The following is a 17,189-nucleotide window of genomic DNA, read 5'->3' as shown; positions in this document are numbered from 1 at the left end:
CCGCTGGCTCAGCTTTGCTTATGGTCCCAAGGTCCCGTCTTATCACAAAAGGTGACCGGGCCTTCGCTGTCCGTGCTCCGCAGCTGTGGAACTCCCTGCCCGGCGATCTCAGGCAGGCAAGCTCAGTGGATTCTTTTAAATCTCTTCTAAAGACTCACTTTTATCGATTGGCCTTCTCTTAATCCTGTTTTATTATGGCTGTACTGTATGTTTACTTTGTTGGGGATGGGTGTTTTTAAGTTAATTTTTTAAGGCCAATTTTATTTCTCTTGGTGGTTTTTTACGCTGGCAATTGTATTGTATGTGATATGTTTTATCTCTGTTGTACAGCACCTTGTAACTCATTTTTGAAAGGTGCTATATAAATAAAGTTATTATTATAGAGACAGACAACCATTCATGCTCACATTCACACCTATGGCCAATTTAGAGTCACCAGTTAACCTAACCTGCACATCTTTGGACTGCGGGAAGAAGCCCCAGGAGGAACCAAGAACCCTCTCGCTGTGAGGCAACAATGCTAACCACTTCACCACTGTGATGCACAACTGTCTACAGTATGTTAAATGCAATCGCCTGAATAATGTTGGAAATGTATGTTTCTGCAAACCACAGATACGTCACATTTGCATGTTATTAAGTAGTGGAAATGTTGAAACTTTACATTTCAACAACACTGTGGTTAACATGTGGATAGGTTTAGGCACAAAAAACATTGGGTTTTGGTTAGGATACGTTTGTTTTGGCTTAAAATACCCAGCTTTGAGGGCACCATTGCCATTGGAAACACAGCAATGTCTTGGTGTAACACAACCGCTTTTTGTGGCACTATTCCTGCAGGAAAGCAGCGATGGTAACTAAAAAGCAGCTGGAAACAAAGCCTCGCTACATCACTATGGTTTTGTTGTTTGTTGGTCTCGAACAGTGGCCTGCAGTGGTCTTAAGCTTGGTATGCATCTCACTTAGGTGACATACCATCCACCATCCCCTCCACCTTATGATGATAAAATCAGCTAATATACTACATTACTTTAGAAATGTTGAAATGATACATATGAAATGTGCAAATGTAACATATTTATAGTTTGCAGAAACGTACAATGCTAACATTTTCTTGTATGTTATGTTTTTGTCAGCATATGATAAAGACCATGCTGACACGTTAAGTATCTCCACCATCTAATGCACCTGGATGGCATGTTTACATGTCAAAAATAATTTGTATGTATACCTATTGCTGTGGTGCGTGTGAGAGAAAAGAAGTAGCATATGCAATGCATCTAGAATCAAGTCCTGAATTGCAAAGTACATTCTTATGTCTCTTCAGATTACAGCAGCTATATAAATATACAACAGTAAAAAACACAGCATGACACACATACTTGTACACACACAAGGGGATATAGCAACAGGAAGGGGAAGAAGAAGGACGAGGGAATGAAAGAAAGGGGCGATACAGGAGCCACAGGAAAGAAAAAGGAAGAAAGCAAGGAAAGACAAGAGTGTGAGCGAGTGAGAAAGAGCTAAACTGGGAGCAATGAATAGTGAGAGAGGGGGATGGAGAGAAAAAAGGAGAGAGGTGTCAAAGAAAACGGAAAAAATAAGTGAGCCCAGATGAGCCATACATAGCAACGAAGGCACCAGCCAACTCCCAATTGTCTCTCTGTTTGCCCCCCCCCCCCCCCCCCCCCCGATTTTCTTCTTCCTTGCTCTCTCTCTCTCTCTCTCTCTCTCTCTCTCTCTCTCTCTCTCTCTCACACACACACACACACACACACACTCCTTCCCTCTCTCTCCGTGGTTATCAGAGGTCTTGCTCAATAGAATATATTTCCCTGGTTGCTAGGCAATCCCATAAAGCGGCAAGAACGTGCAAAATGTTATAAATAATGTATTTGCATTATCTAATCAGCTGACAACCACCCCCATCCACATTGGGAGGAGAGAGAGAGACAGAGAGAGACAGAAAAAGACAGACAGACAGAGAGAGAGAGAGAGGGAGAGAGAGATGGGGGGCATTTGATAATTGGAACGCGATTAATTCAATGAGCATAAGTCCTCGTCCTTGAGAGTATACATGCATATGTGAAGCAGTGTATGAATATGCTTCTGTGGGAGAGGAGGAAAAGTAAAGAGTGTGTGTGTTAAGTGTGTGTGTGTGTGCGTGTGTGTGTGTGTGTGTGTGTATGTGTGTGAGGCTGACTCAGAGCAGGCTCGGCTACAGAACAGGAGGGATGAGATGTGGAGGATGTTGGGAGTGGGTCAGATTCATTTCATGCCATCGCCGGAAGCCAGGCTGGGCCGTGTTTCAGGATCAGCTACCCATCAGAACACACACACACACACACACACGCACCACATGCCACACATACACACACGTCAACCAAACACTTACCATAATGAGGTTAACAGTACAGACAGACAAATGTGTAAAGGCTGACACTGCTAATACCGTGATAGATGAACAAAATAGACGCTTGTGGACTAAAACAACCGGTCAGTGACATTAAACTATAAATCTGTTGCTAACCATTAGCACACACATATATCTTACACACACACACACACACACACACACACACACATACAGCATGCCAATGTCCTATACTGGTTTCCCCTAACTACCACACCCTTATTCATCCAAAAATACTCTGAAACCAGCAGCTGACCAGAGCGGTGAGTCACTGTCTGATCACTGCATTTCTCTCTCCCTCACACACACACACACACACACACACACACACACACACACTCAAAGACCATGTGGCTACGGTTGATGCTAATATGTAGAGGTGGAGTGAGTAAAGTGGTGTGCGGTGAATAAGGGAAGATGGTGGTGCTGTGTTATTATGAACCACACCGCAGGGGCTGCTGAGCTTCTGTATGGCTTCCAGTTATGGGTTTCCCTTACTCACATTTCCCTTTCCTCATCTGCTGTGGCGACTGTGGAGAAAATTACGACTTCCCTCCATTCTGGTTGGCTTGGGTGATGCTGTGCATAAACCTCAAAAAAAACCCTTTGCTTTGTTCTGCTTGTATGGGAGTAAATGTAGCTGTCAATGTCAGTCAATATGCTCTAAAATCTACAAGAAATTTGGTTGTCAAGGGCAACAAAAAAAATGCCCACTGTATTAAAAGAGCTAGCAGCAGGCTAATCATCTTGCGGCGCACAGTCATGAGTGGTATAGATCTTCTCATCTAACTCTCAGAAAGTGAGCTAATAAACATGTTTCCAAGAATGTCAAACTATTCAGTTCAGAGGAAATTGGATTTTTAAGTAGATAATCAACTATTGTAGAGAAAGCTTTAAAAAATACTTTTTTGTGTTGTGGTTTCATGGGCAGGCAGCTAACAATACTGACTAATGATGAAGCAACATGCAATTCCTTTACAATGGCTATAAAAGACACTACATGTTTAAAAATAACGTGACTGTTCAACCTTAAATCAAAAATACATGTTTTCCCTCTTACCTGTAGTGCTATGTATCAATCCCGATTGTTTTGGTTGCCGAGTGTTGGAGATATTGGCTCAGGGGATGTCTGCCTTTCTTTAGAATATAATGGAAGGTTCCAGGTAGAAACTATTTTCCTTTCAACTAAACTACACCTGCCAACATGTATCACCTTGCAGAAGGAAGTGTGCATCTACTGCTAGCTCACCTAGCACCGCTGTCACAAGCAGTCTCTCGTCCATTAGTCCATGCTTGCTTTGCAGTGATTTGGTTGGTGGATGTAGTTTGGTTAAAAGAAAACAGTTCCTCCATGAAACTGCTTGCAACAAGTACTGTGGATTATCTAGAGTTGTAGGGTGCCCAAGGAATGAGTCCTACAACGTGGAAATGAGTTAGCATGTGTGCACTCCTGGTTCCCTCATCTTGATGTCAATGGGTTTTGAATGCATTTTTTGGTTAGATGCCTGAAATAAGGTGTGTGGTTAACAAAAGCTTAAGAGATTTTCATGTTTTGTTTTACGACATAAAATACGTCTGTAAATACTCCACTTGTGTCTGTTGCCAATGAGTAGCTAAATGAGCCTATAGAACGTCATCGTCACCAAGCACGGATATACAGCGCTGTTGTAGTTGGGATGTTAGATCATTATTGTTTATGTTTACAGTTTATTTCCAACTCTGAGCGTAGTTGTCAGTGCCTAATCCTCAGAACACTACAGGACGAAGACTGTAACACACAAGCTGCAAGAAGTACACTGGCCCTCTGAACTCACTGATACTTTGAATCACATCAGAGATCATCTCACATCAAATTCGCTATTCAACTCCCTACTTCATGCTGCGGCTGACAGTAACACTACACCTAGGGTATCATTCATTTCTGAAAATATTGATACTGAATTGGGGACAATGACTTGGCTGGATAGCTAACCAGTCTTGTTGTTAAAGATACTGTCATGTTATATTTCCTGTTTATGAACCATACGTAATGTTATTGCCTTGTGAGCATAACATTAACCTTCTGGCTCACAGCTGAGCCAAATGGCTCTATGAGCTGAGCAGACTTTAAGTATCTCCCGCTGCCAAGTCGTAATAAAGGTTACATCCTATTTACTGGAGTACTGAACAACATTTCCGTTGCATAAGAACCTTATTTGGCCGTAATGATTGTTCCAGTTATTAGGTAAACCCTACGGTGTTAACAGGGAAACCAAATATGGCTTGATAAAAATGTTTAATTTTGATTGCAAAATGTACGATATAATATATATGAATAGTTTTTTTTTCTTTCTGGCAAGTAAGCATGGTATGAGTTGGATAATACCCTTTGAGTTGTCCATTACCAGGAATGAATGGCCTCCGCTGCGTGTCAGATGGTTCGCACTTCCCTGTTAGCATTAATTCCTAATAATGGACAACTCAAAGGCATTATCCCTTACTTATTATGAAATCTTTGTAATCAATTGCTATAATTGTTGAATAATGCAACATAATTGTTGCATTCAAGGTCCTGTAAAAATGGCAGTGGCATAGTGGTTAAGATGCATACCAAATTACTGCAATGTGGACTCTTTGTTGCATATCAAACCTATATTTATACATAATATACTTATATCTTTCTCTGTATATATTTCCTGTCTATATCTACATTGTAAACTACTGAATAAAGGCAACATGCCCAAATAAAAATCTGAATAACATGTCCTTTTTTTAAAGCCCTTGAGGCTTAAGATTGTTGATATTGTCTCATAATAATGTGTGTCCATAAAAAATACTCCACAAAGAAAATCAGGAGGATTTCATTGCAAGCCACAGCAGGAGTACATCCTCTTTTATGTGCAGCCCTAATAACAAAAAAAAAAGATCTTAAGGACATTCAAGGAAAGTACAGTATGTACTTTTGCAGAATAATAGCTCAAGTGTAAGAATACCAACCAAGAATATCATCAGAATTCCCCTTAAGGCAGAGCAGAATAAATGGGCCACCGGCGCACAAAGTGTCCACGGCAGATACAGTATAAAAATAAATGCATGAATCCAGAGCCACAGAGTAGCAGCAACTGTAGGTTGTATTCTGGCAGGCTGATGCAAGCCAGACAAATGGGTAGCGCTCCAAATAAAAATGTCCCACACACTGTCCCACTTAGGCTCCATCACAATGCAATGAAGTATTTACCACATTGCTCCATTAGCATGCCTAATATACTGTTTAATCCACAACAAATAGTACTCTAGATAGCAGCGTTTTTTGTATTTGAGTCTATTAGTGCCTACTACAACATGGACCATAATCCAGGTTCAACAAAGTCAAAAAAGAAAAAAAAAAGGTCCATATGCGCCAAATCCACGGAGGAAGGCACAAACACAACACATGCACATACACACACTCACACTTTCAGACTGAGAACACATCTGCCCTGTAAGAGACCCAGAGTAGGACACTGCCAGCTGGCTTTGTTTCAACTTTTCACCCCCTGGGATTGGTTCTCCCACAGGCCAAATATGGAAGAGACGCGTACCTCTGTCCACCCCAATGGGACTGCACTTCCACACATACACACACACACACACACACACACACACACACAGATACACAGATACACACATCCACACTAAAGTGCACATTAGGAGCAAAAGCATTAGCCTTATGTGGTCACAAGGTGGCCAGTACTCAAGTCAAAGAGATATCAACCAGCACATCTATGGTCACTATGGAGACCACAGACACTGGTGCATTTGTGTGTGTGAGCGTGTGTCGGGCAGTGTGAGCCTTGGCTTTAGGAATATCCCTCTCTGGTCCTTTCACCATGACAACAGAGACAGTTCAAAGGTCAGAGTGGCTGTGGTTAATCCAGTGGATCATCTGAAAGACAGACTGGGAGAGAGCCTGAGTGAGGCAGTGGGTGGAAGTGGGCGAGAAAGGATCTTTCTAGTGCGAAAGTGAGAGAGAGGATCTGCTGAGATGAAAGAAATGTGGGGGAGTGATCAGGAGAGATAAAGGAAGTCTTTGAGCAGTATTTGTCATTTGTTGGTTATGGACCAAACTCTGTTTGTTTCTATTTTATGAAATTTGAAGTTTTGCCCACAACAAATCAACACATCTCAGAATATGACAGAGCCATGATGTGATAATTAAAGGCGCCGTATGTAAGAATGTGGCCAAAACGGTTACTGCACTCAAATACAAAATACTGCCGCGAGTCGTGTCCGCCCCCCCTCCCCTACAGATTTGAGGTTGCTGGACAGCGGCACGCTGGAGACTGATTTGTTTGCCCACAGGCGGCTGCCGTGGCAGGGCCGTGTTGCCGCGTCCTTGATCTTCGGTTTTCCAGCGGACCGTTCGAGCAAGTCCGGCTTCTCTGCTGCTAACGCTGCTGCCGTGATACAGCTGAGGAGACTGCTAATGCTATGTACCGGGACACTGCTAATGCTGCTTGCCGTGCTGCTGTAGCTCAGTCGTAACTGTAACTGATGCTGAGACTCTACTGACTGTGTGACTGGTAGATGGCGGTGGGTGGCGCAACAGGCCAAAACACAAATTCAAAACATGATTTGCGGACCATAAAAATTTTTTTTAAATGCGAATATTCTGGCTGTACTATTGTTGTCGGTGAGATCAGTATGTTATATGAACATTATTCCTTAGTCTCTGTGACATATTAGGAGGATTTTATGACTATTTGCTTTAGATTTCTTACATATAGCTCCTTTAAGACTATAATGACCATGATCCTGACACTGACAGTACAGCATGGCACATGGGAGAAAAGAGTAACCATTATGAGCAGCTGCCATCACTACTGCCAAATTGAGAGCTAATATTAGCAGCTAATAGCAAGCTAGCTTAAACCTTTCTGCTGAATTAAACAAAAAAAAAACAAATTTTATTAGCTTACCTTTCTGTTTATTCTTTACCATACAACCACAGTCTGTTGATAAACTGAGACAGCCCACTTAAGATTAATTTCCTGTATATGTGTCACATGGGTATTGCCACTGCCAGGCCCCTTTAGGAGACTAGCAGCAGTACTAAGTGGATGTATTCCAATGGGAAAAGTCAACATGAGTACAGGTTATGACCATTTCCTGAGCTCCATGGTCAATGAAGTAAATATTGCCTTCTACACATTCTGACACCAAAATGGCAAGTTTTTCAGACAGACAAATCAGGAGACAATTAACTCTGTCTATTGTCAAGCCGTATAGCTCTGGGTATCCAGCAACTGCTACCACCAGTTTCTCCTCCATTGTTTACCAAATGTAAACTTGCTGTTGTGATCATGGCAAAAAAGAGAGATGACATGGGGAGTTTTCCCGCTCTGAATTTAAGTTTTTTTCAAATTGAACGCTTTGGCAAAAATGGCAGGCACTTAGAGCTCAGAGACGTGAGGCGCGTCACAATGCAAACACTGCGAGCAAAACTCTTCATTCTCATTTAAAACAATTACAAAAAGCCGAATCCAACAACTAAAACGCTTTCTGTGTGAGTACCTTTGTCACCAGTATATGAGGCTAACTTACTCTATATAGCCTTTTGAAAACAGAAGGAATTTGTTAATTTCAAAAACAGCATTGATTATAAGTTGCTGCCATAACAACCTCCATGTAGCAAGCTACTATTAGCCACATAGCATCGTCATTTCTTTTGAATTACACAACAAAAACACAAATGTCATCTGCTAATATTGCTGTCTTCTCAGGGTGGATCAACACTGCTGTAAACAGTATAGTTGATTATTTGAGGTCAACTTAGTGCACAGCCTTTTCAGAAAGGAGAGATCTGTTCAGCTCTGCCAGCACACCTGATTCAGCCTAATGAGGTATTGATTAGATATTGATTAAACATGCCAGGATACATTAATGCTGTGATGAAGAATCACAGATATTTCAGCTGGTATTGATTGCTGAATCCTTTCAAAGCAAAGACATTGTTATCTGTATGATTTATTCATGAACTTGTTTAGTCTGTATTATACTGTTTAAAATTAGGATAGGTGTTTAGGTATTTATTAAGTTTTTACTGCAGTAAAAACTGGGAGCAGTCACCTTTACTATCTTTTCTAGGAAAGACTAGTGCGGTAGACCACTTCTCTTTTCTTTTATATTATTTTTATGCAATAAGACTGTGGGACTTTGGGATGTCATTGATGTCTTAAGACGCCAGATTTTAACCTGTTGAGATGCAATCACTTGGCATGAAAAGACAAAGATTTCATGGGATGACATCATTAGCCCAACTGGCTGTGTGTGTGTGTGTGTGTGTGTGTGTGTGTGCGTGCGCGTATGTGTGTGTGCACTGTTTGTGTGCAGTGTTTGTGCAGTGCTGGAATGTAACCAACATTTATTCAAATACTGTACTCCAGGACAGTTTTGAAACACTTGTATTTTACATTAGTAATTCAATTTTATGTCAACAGTCTTTACAGCATATGCATCAATAATTATAATTCACTAATTTAATATATATTATTCTGGGATGGGACATTTTGCACAATGAGTACTTTTACTTTTGGTACTTTAGCATATGTTGATGCCAACACTTTTGTACTTTTACTGAGTACAATTTTGAGTGCAGGATTACTTGTAACAGTATTTCTACACTGTAGATTTGCTACTTTTACTTAAGTAACTGACCGAGGACTTCCTCCAGCACTGTGTTTGTGTGCAGTTACAAAGAGCTGACAGAATATTATTTTTTCTAAGTTTTGATTTAATTTTGTAGATTTCAGAAAAACACTCAAGTTTGTTTGCATTTCTACATGACTGCGTGTATGAGCCTGACGCGATTCTGAGGTTCTTGAGCCAAATACACTGTAATGTAATTTAGTGAACTCAAGTAAAGCATTAAAATTGTGTGCACGGATGTGCGTATGCACATGTTCAGAATTCAACGGTAATTTAATACACTCAAGTGAATCAATTAAAATGTGTTAGTGTATTCACGCATGTTGTGGGTGGATCAGTATGAGCACAACGACCACTGAGCAGAATGTTACATTAAATTTAATTTAGCAGCCTCTAAAGATTTTGCTGTCTCTCACCATGTGCACAAGAATGCGCTCTCCTGTGGGATGGATGGCCAGGGCCTCGTCATACAGGCCTTTGGCTTCGTCCAGTTGGCCCCGGAGCTCGGCCAGGCGGCCCCGCTGCAGCAGCACCGAGTACGAGTTGGGGAAGAGTGAGCTGGCCTCGGATATGCAGAACTGGGCCTCCTTTAGCCGACCGTCCGCCATGAACAACTCCCCTGAAGGAGAAGATGGAAAAGGAGGAGAAAAGAAAGAGGAGGTACAGGAGGGAGAAAGGAAAGAGAGTGATGCAGGGAGGATGAAGCAGGATAATAAGAGGTGAAGAAGGATAGAAAGCAAGGAAGGAGAGGAAAAGGGAGTCAAAGGAAGGAAAAGGGGGTGAGAAAATGAGAGATGAAGGAAAGACGGAGGAAGGATCAGAGAGAGAAGGAAAGAACAGAAATATATTAATCCCATCAGTGACATGTGAGAGTGACTGAGATGACTTAACTGTGAGTTCAGCAGCATTATGTTAATATAAACTGTACAGTACTCAAATACAAACACAAAACACTGCTCTTGGATGGACCCCCAACACACACACGTGCGCACACACACACACACACACACACACAAAGGCAGTGTGAAAGAGAGAGTGGGTGCAATGAAGTGCCTGGGAAGTCATGAAAGTCTTGCCTAAATATGGCCATCGCATACTAACACTGCCTGCCTCCTTTCTTTGCTGCCGCTGGGAAGATGAGGACAGACCCCAGGCACACACACACACACACACACACCCCTACACACACCCATACACACACACACACATACCCCTACACACACACGCACACTCAATCACGCCTACATGCAAGTCATCGTCCAATAAGACTTGGACACAGAGCTGACCAGAGGGTCCGCCCCTGGGACTGGAGCAGACCAATATCAGGACGGGATGCTGACGCAGAGAGCTGTCAATCATCCTCCTGAGTGGATGCTGGGTCAACACTCAGAGAAACCCTGAGAAAGAAAGTCTTCACCTCTGACAGCAGTCAGTGTGCGTGTGTTACAGAGAGAGATAGTGAACTGTGTTGCGTAAATATATTGCACACGCCGTCTGCTCCTGAGCGCTGTGTGAACCCATGTGTGTGTTTGGTAGCGGATGTTTTGTTTGTTTACCTGTGTCTCATAGATGCACAGATGGGAAATACTTAGTGCATGCATGCTACCTCGGCAAGATGAAAAAGAGCCATTTCCCAGCCTCGGGGTTCCTTTTCATAGCTCTACTTCGGGGAAAAAGGATTCAGTGAATGCTCCCTGGTTATGTAAGGCCTTTTCCTGTTCCTCACCTGAGCTCCCAGAGAAAAAATATTATTTCAGTGCTTGCAGCCTATCTATATGTTTGCAGGTATATGTGTGTGTTTGTAAGGTTACATATGGCTAAGTCTACCAGTTTTTTCCCCCTGTGTGGCCAATGAGGATGTGAGATTGTGAGAGGAAGTGACCGCTGAGAAGAGGAATGCTGGGAAGGAGAGAGGGGGTACAACTGGCTCAGAGTTTAGAGACCCACCCCTGCTCTCATCGTACACACACACACACACACACACACACACACACACACACACACGTAATTTAGTTTAAATCAGCAGCAAGCGGATTCTATTTTGCCTGTTCTCAGCAGAGGAATCGCAAAGTTCAAAGGTTAGACGTAGAAAATAACCTTCGAATTACAGTAGGCCACAGGGGACACGACCCCAAAGCCCCTCCAACCATCCCATCCTGTGCTATTACACGCTGGTATGCTGGTTGCATCACTGCTTTTGCTCGGCCGCTGTATAGATTCCCGTTCCCATTCTCATGCCTCATCCACTCCAGCTGAGTGGAAGGATGGAGTGTTTATTTGTGTGGAGCATCTCTGCACTCCTCTCTCTTCATTTCCTGCTAATGCTCTGCTCTCCTGTAAACTTCCACAGGCAGACTGAGGCTGAAGGGGTGGAAGTAATAGCGGTATGCATCACTGCCATTCTGCCCTTAATAGAACAGTGGCTACATGTATGCAGGTACAGCGCACATTCCAGCATAAGGTATGCAGTCTTTATCGGGGCTGAAATGGTTCTACCCACTAAATTGTTAAACATGTCCTTGTATACTGTTGTATGTGAAGGCAGAAAATGGCTGCAGTAATCACATTAAATTACGTTGTTTCACACAGTAACAACTTTATCATCTCCAGCAAAAACTGTTTTGTTGTATATCTACATCTGATGAGCAGACACCTCAATATCTATATCCCTTATGCTGCAGGGTTTTCATGCCTTTCATATATAGGTGACCCGAAGTGAATTTCTCTGACTGCAGTGCTCAAAACGTGATAAAATGTGCGCTCACGTTGTGCCAAGTGAATAAACGATATCTCACTCCCCAGAGAGACTGAGATTCAACTGAGCTTATAAGCAGGTCAGTAAGCTGTGTAAGACAGTCACACAGTAGCATCTGCACAGCACAGGCTGTGTGGAGAAGATACTCATTCAAAAGTTGCCATCTGATATTGTTATTTTTAATCTAGTTCGATCTGTGTCATAGACTGTACAAAATAATGAACTTCGCATCCGTGATGTCACCCACTGGTTTGTGAATCTGGGTTTTATGGCATGGTTACGTCATCTAACCTTTGTGTCACTGTGGTAGCCTTTTCTCAACAGATGGCGCCCACCTGTCACTCAAAGCATGCTCTTAATTATACATAACTTTAAGCCATAATAAAATTTAAACCGGTGTGTTACATAAAAATTCACTCCCATAAAGTTGTCATGAACAGGAAAAAATAGCTATGGGGACCCAAACTGTTTTTTGCACCGGGCTGTAAACATGTTTATTTCCACTGTAAAGTTGGCCATTTTAATACGGGGGTCTATGGGGATTGCGCTTTACGCTTTTGGTGCTGGCCACAAGTGGCCATTAAAGGAAATGCAGTTTTCTGCACTTCTGCGTTTGTTTGAGTTTCCATCCTTACTGAGGCCATAACTGTCTGGATATAATTGATCAATTCACTATGCTAAACCATAGATAAGTGTGGTCTAAGGATTGATCCCTGAGGTACACCATATGTTCCCTCTCACAAGTAACAGCATTACCATCAGCCTCAGCTGCATTTTGTTTTTACTGCATGCAATTATGCTAAACTAATGTGGTCAACATGGCAAACATTATACCTGCATGACAAATTTGGCTTCATAGCACTGTCAATATAAGCATGTTAGCATGCTGATTTTGTATTCAGCTCATAGTGTGGTTCAGTATACAGTTGCTAGCATGGCTCTAGACTGTTAGTCTTGTAAGATATTTATTGCTGCAAAATGTTAGATAAAAAGTGAAGAACTGGAAAGCTTTAATTGTCTGACTTCACTGTATTGTCTGTTTTGCACTTGCCAATATGATTATCATTCAAAAGGCTTACTAACACTGGAAAACACAAAACCTTGAAACCTGATTGCCAGCTGTCAGACAAACATTTCCGCATAGTCAAATTTTTGCATGGCAGCTGGCTGACTTGCACCACAAACAAAAGTGAGAAAAAAAATCCTGTTAACAGAAAAAAATATAAAATCCAATTTTACAAGAGATTCAAACCCAAAGGCCTGAAAAAATGTTGTTATAGTTGAGTTGTTGTCATACCAGCCTGCAGCCAAATGCGTTCTAGGGTGGTCCAGATATAGGTGGGCCCTTGGCGACGGGTTGAGCTTAGGTCCGACACCTCAGAGAGTGCTGCTTCCAGACGAGATACTGCAACTGATGAAGGGCTCAGCGAACCTGTGAGGGGAAGTGAAGGGATAAGAAATGGTAACCATTAGAGCTGAAAATTACTGTACCTTTTAAATCGACAGAAGGAAATCCTATCCTGCTTGGCAAAGTGATTACACTGCAAGACAATGAACACTTTAACAGGTTACAGATACTGAATGATAAGCACATGTAAACAATGTTTTGTACCAAATATGTAGTAGAAACATTTAAATTGAATTCAAAGGCCTTAAAATAGGCCAATGTAACAGAGATCATTTGTTCATTTGCCATCAGAAAATATGCGATGACAGAAGAGAGCCATTCTGAGAAAAACAAACATGACTTTAATTCTCTGTTCATTTTCAGAACATCAATAGATTTCCTGAGACTGGATGGCAATCGAACCGACCCGTGACCTTGCATGACTCACAGGTGTGGAGGTGAGTCAGATCACTGATATTTAATGTTTCAGGCAAACATAGCTTTAATCCTCAAAAGGTCAAACTCTGACCGACACACTCACCTTCCTCACTGGTATTTACACAACACCAGAGAAAAGGGAGGATGTGTTTAATTTAAAATATGCCAATCAGTTCAGTATGCTGCAATCCAAACATGTAGAAAGGCTTTAACCAGTGAGGGAGCAGACCAGTGGAGGCATCCTGGAAGTCAGGCAGGGTGAGGTGGATGGAGGGTTTCCTGGCTGTAGGGCTGACCTCTGCCCTCTCAGCCATCGGTATACTGCTGCTGTCATCTGTCTCACTGCAACACACATTCACACATGTACAGTACAGTACAAACAAAATGAAGAAACACACTCACAAGCACAGATACTACATATACAGTACTGACATAAGAATCATAAGGCTCTGTAAATACTTCACATCCAATGATTCTTGATGTTTGCAGTTCGTTTTTACATTAATACATCAATGGCCATTTAATTTGGAATAAAAAAGTTCTATCCCACCAAGCCACCCTCTAACTTATATCATTAAGGGTTGATCTGTGAAGCCAGTCAGTGCTCAGAATGTGAAACCAGTCGGGTTCTGCCTCTGTGTTGTCTCACTGTTTGTGACTACATTTAAAGGGATACTTCAGATCTTTTAAAGTGGGGTTGTATGAGGTACTTATCCATAATATATAACGTTACCTACAGTAGATGGTAGTCAGCATGTAGAAGCCAGCAGGACTAACACTATAGAAGCTAAGCAATGTCCTGCTGTGGACAGGGGCAGCAGCAAAACATCACCAAGGTGGATGGATATTTTTAATTAGGCTACCGAATCATGTCCCCAAAATGTTTGTGTTACTGACCAACAGGGGTGACGGTGATGCAGAAGAAGAGCGTGGGCCGGCATGGATTTGGTTATTAACGAATGAGCGTCAATCATAAAACCGGTTAGTTAACTGCAGGTGCAGGAAACTGTCAAAGGTCTTGACTCTTTGCAGCTTTCAACTTCTAACTGTTCATGTTGGCTTGAACACCAGAAACGTAGCTTGTGGCTTGTGTACTACAACTGATTTTGGGTATTATAACAAAGAGTGTTAACTGTCTAAAAAATGGAACCTTATAATTCCAAGGAAAAAATCAGCATATATTGTAGGTTTTACTGGCAAGCCTTGTGCTAGAAAATTAGAAAATCTATAACTTAAAATGTTATAGGATATTAATATAAAATATTTAGGCTATCTCTAGGGCTCCAGTTATGATGATGAATAATAGAGAATGTCAGTTTTACGATATAAGATGTGAAAACTCTGAAGCTCAATATCTGAAAACCACTCAGAAAGAACCTGATAATTGATTGTCATGATATATCAAAAATGCATGAGTGCATGAATACACACGCAATCTAACAAACTATGGGTAATCAATACTAAAGCAGCAAAAGGATTCTACCTCCCAGTTTCATCATGCTCAGGCCATAAAAAACACACCACATTCTCCAGTACATGATGAGCACAGTAGCCCAAATGTATGGAATGCCCTTTAAGTCAATATAAAATAAATAGATATATGAATAAATAAACAAGCCTAAAAAAGTAAATAAATATGGCTATGAAACAAAGTCTTAAGTAAATAAATTAGGTTATACATATATAAAAATGTAAATAAAAATAAATAAATTAGTCTGTATTGTTCAACAAATAAATAAATTGGTTTTTATTTTAAAAAGGACTATTTTTAAATGACTACTTTTATTAATTTCAGGGGACTTTAATGTTATCTTTCCACCTTTGTGTATTTTAAAGGGTCTTTTTGTTAATATGTCCAATTTTATTTAATTCAGGGAACTTTTATTTTATAATTCAATTTAATTTATTTCAGCTGACTTTTATTTCATAATTCCACTTTTATTTATTTCAGCTGACATTTAATTTATAATTCCACTTTTATTCATTTCAGGCGACTCTCATTTTATTTCAGGGGTTCTTTTTGTTAATATGGTCAGTTTTATTTATTTCAGGGGACTTTAATTTTATAATCCACTTTAATCTATTTCAGGGGATTTTTATTTTGTAATGCCACATTTATTTTACAGCTCATGTTATTTCCGTCTGTTATGTTCAAATGAATGGGGTGTGGTTATCTCACAGATTCAGACCAAAGCAACAGCACCTGAACAGCACTGAATCTCTATCTCTTGCTCCACACTTACTTTATAGACATATTTATTTATTTAACGTTGACTTAAATGGCATTCCATACAAATGCACATCTCGCATGCACTCACTCACCTGGAGCGGCTGACATCATAGCGGCTCTGCCAGTGTTGCAGCATCTCTTCACAGGTCTGCAGGGCAGCAGCCGGGCCAAAGAGGGCCTCTTCAAGCTTCACCTTTGTGAACAGCAGACTGGACCAGAAAGTAGACACACATTAGTCATCCTGGTTTAATCTTATGCTGCTTTTTCATGTTGCATTACCACATCATGCAGGTACTTGCATACACACACACAAAGTGGACCAAAACAGTATCTGCTGTTTTTGTACCCGTACGGATATTAAACTGTAAACTGAGTGAATGAGCCTGGAGCAATGTTTATGTGGGGCCAAGCCCAGTCAAACCTGTTCTTATTATCACTGATCACATTGTCTACAATATGTACACACAACATGATATGACATAATTCAACTTGATGAAAAGACGAACAATTGTACTGCAGGTTAACAATGAAGGCGGGCTTTCAATACTGCCCTGTGGAAGAGCACTGCAGACTATCTGATATTATCCCATGCAGATGACAGTGGGTGATTGTGTTATGAAAAATAAAGAAGCATAGAAATAAGCATAAATGTACATAGTCACGTCCATGTCCAAGTGTTTGAGCTCCTACAGTAGCTGTGTAAATGCTCAGGGCCCATAAACATCTCACTGATGTATGCGGACAGAGGCACACGTGGATCGATACAAACAGAGAGGGTAGAGATAGTCATCTACAACAAGCTTTGAGAGTGGATGTACTGTGTGTGTGTGTGTGTGTGTGTGTGTGTGTGTGTGTGTTTTGCAGTGTGTTGAGAGGTTGATGAGTAGAGGCCATAGAGTGTTTCCGCTCTGCCCTTTAAGTTGAAGACAACTGGTTAAGTGATGCGGGAGTCTCTGATGTGAGCGTGTGTGTGTGTGTGTTTGTGCGTGGTAATTGCCAGAAGGGGCTCTCAGAGGATGCAGTCCGTCATAGGCATCACTCATCCATGAGTGTGAGGAGAGAGAGAGTGAGAGAGGCAGAGAGACTATGGTGTTGGGCACATCCGACGCCCGCCTGCCTCGTTGTCCACTGCCTCCCTCTTGTTGAAGGCTCCTCCAGGTCCAGGGGGAATAGAGGGAAGGAGGAAAGAAAGGACGAAAAAATGGATGACAGGATGGAGGGAGGGCAAGGATCAATAGCAGAGCGAGACGAGCCCGTGTAAGGGGAGAAAACTCTCAGTGAAATGCGCCTCGTTACTGAC

The 17,189-nt window shown here is 41.5% G+C and overlaps 1 protein-coding gene across 2 annotated transcripts in view; it reads right to left on the bottom strand.

Annotated features, from left to right (window-relative positions):
• Positions 1 to 17,189, bottom strand: part of ttc7a (tetratricopeptide repeat domain 7A) — a 70,322-nt gene that overhangs the window by 9,719 nt on the left and 43,414 nt on the right. For both annotated transcript variants that reach the window (XM_078160632.1, XM_033613135.2), the window contains exons 17-20: positions 15,982 to 16,098; positions 13,889 to 14,001; positions 13,132 to 13,266; positions 9,496 to 9,698 (exon numbers count right to left, since the gene is read on the bottom strand). In XM_078160632.1, coding sequence (XP_078016758.1) covers positions 9,496 to 9,698; positions 13,132 to 13,266; positions 13,889 to 14,001; positions 15,982 to 16,098 — 568 coding nt within the window. The remainder of the gene's footprint in view (positions 1 to 9,495; positions 9,699 to 13,131; positions 13,267 to 13,888; positions 14,002 to 15,981; positions 16,099 to 17,189) is intronic.

The sequence above is a fragment of the Epinephelus lanceolatus genome, chromosome 17, assembly GCF_041903045.1.
Source record: "Epinephelus lanceolatus isolate andai-2023 chromosome 17, ASM4190304v1, whole genome shotgun sequence".
Taxonomy (NCBI): domain Eukaryota; kingdom Metazoa; phylum Chordata; class Actinopteri; order Perciformes; family Serranidae; genus Epinephelus; species Epinephelus lanceolatus.
Note: the sequence above shows the minus strand (reverse complement) of the source record. Positions and strands in the feature narration are given on the sequence as shown.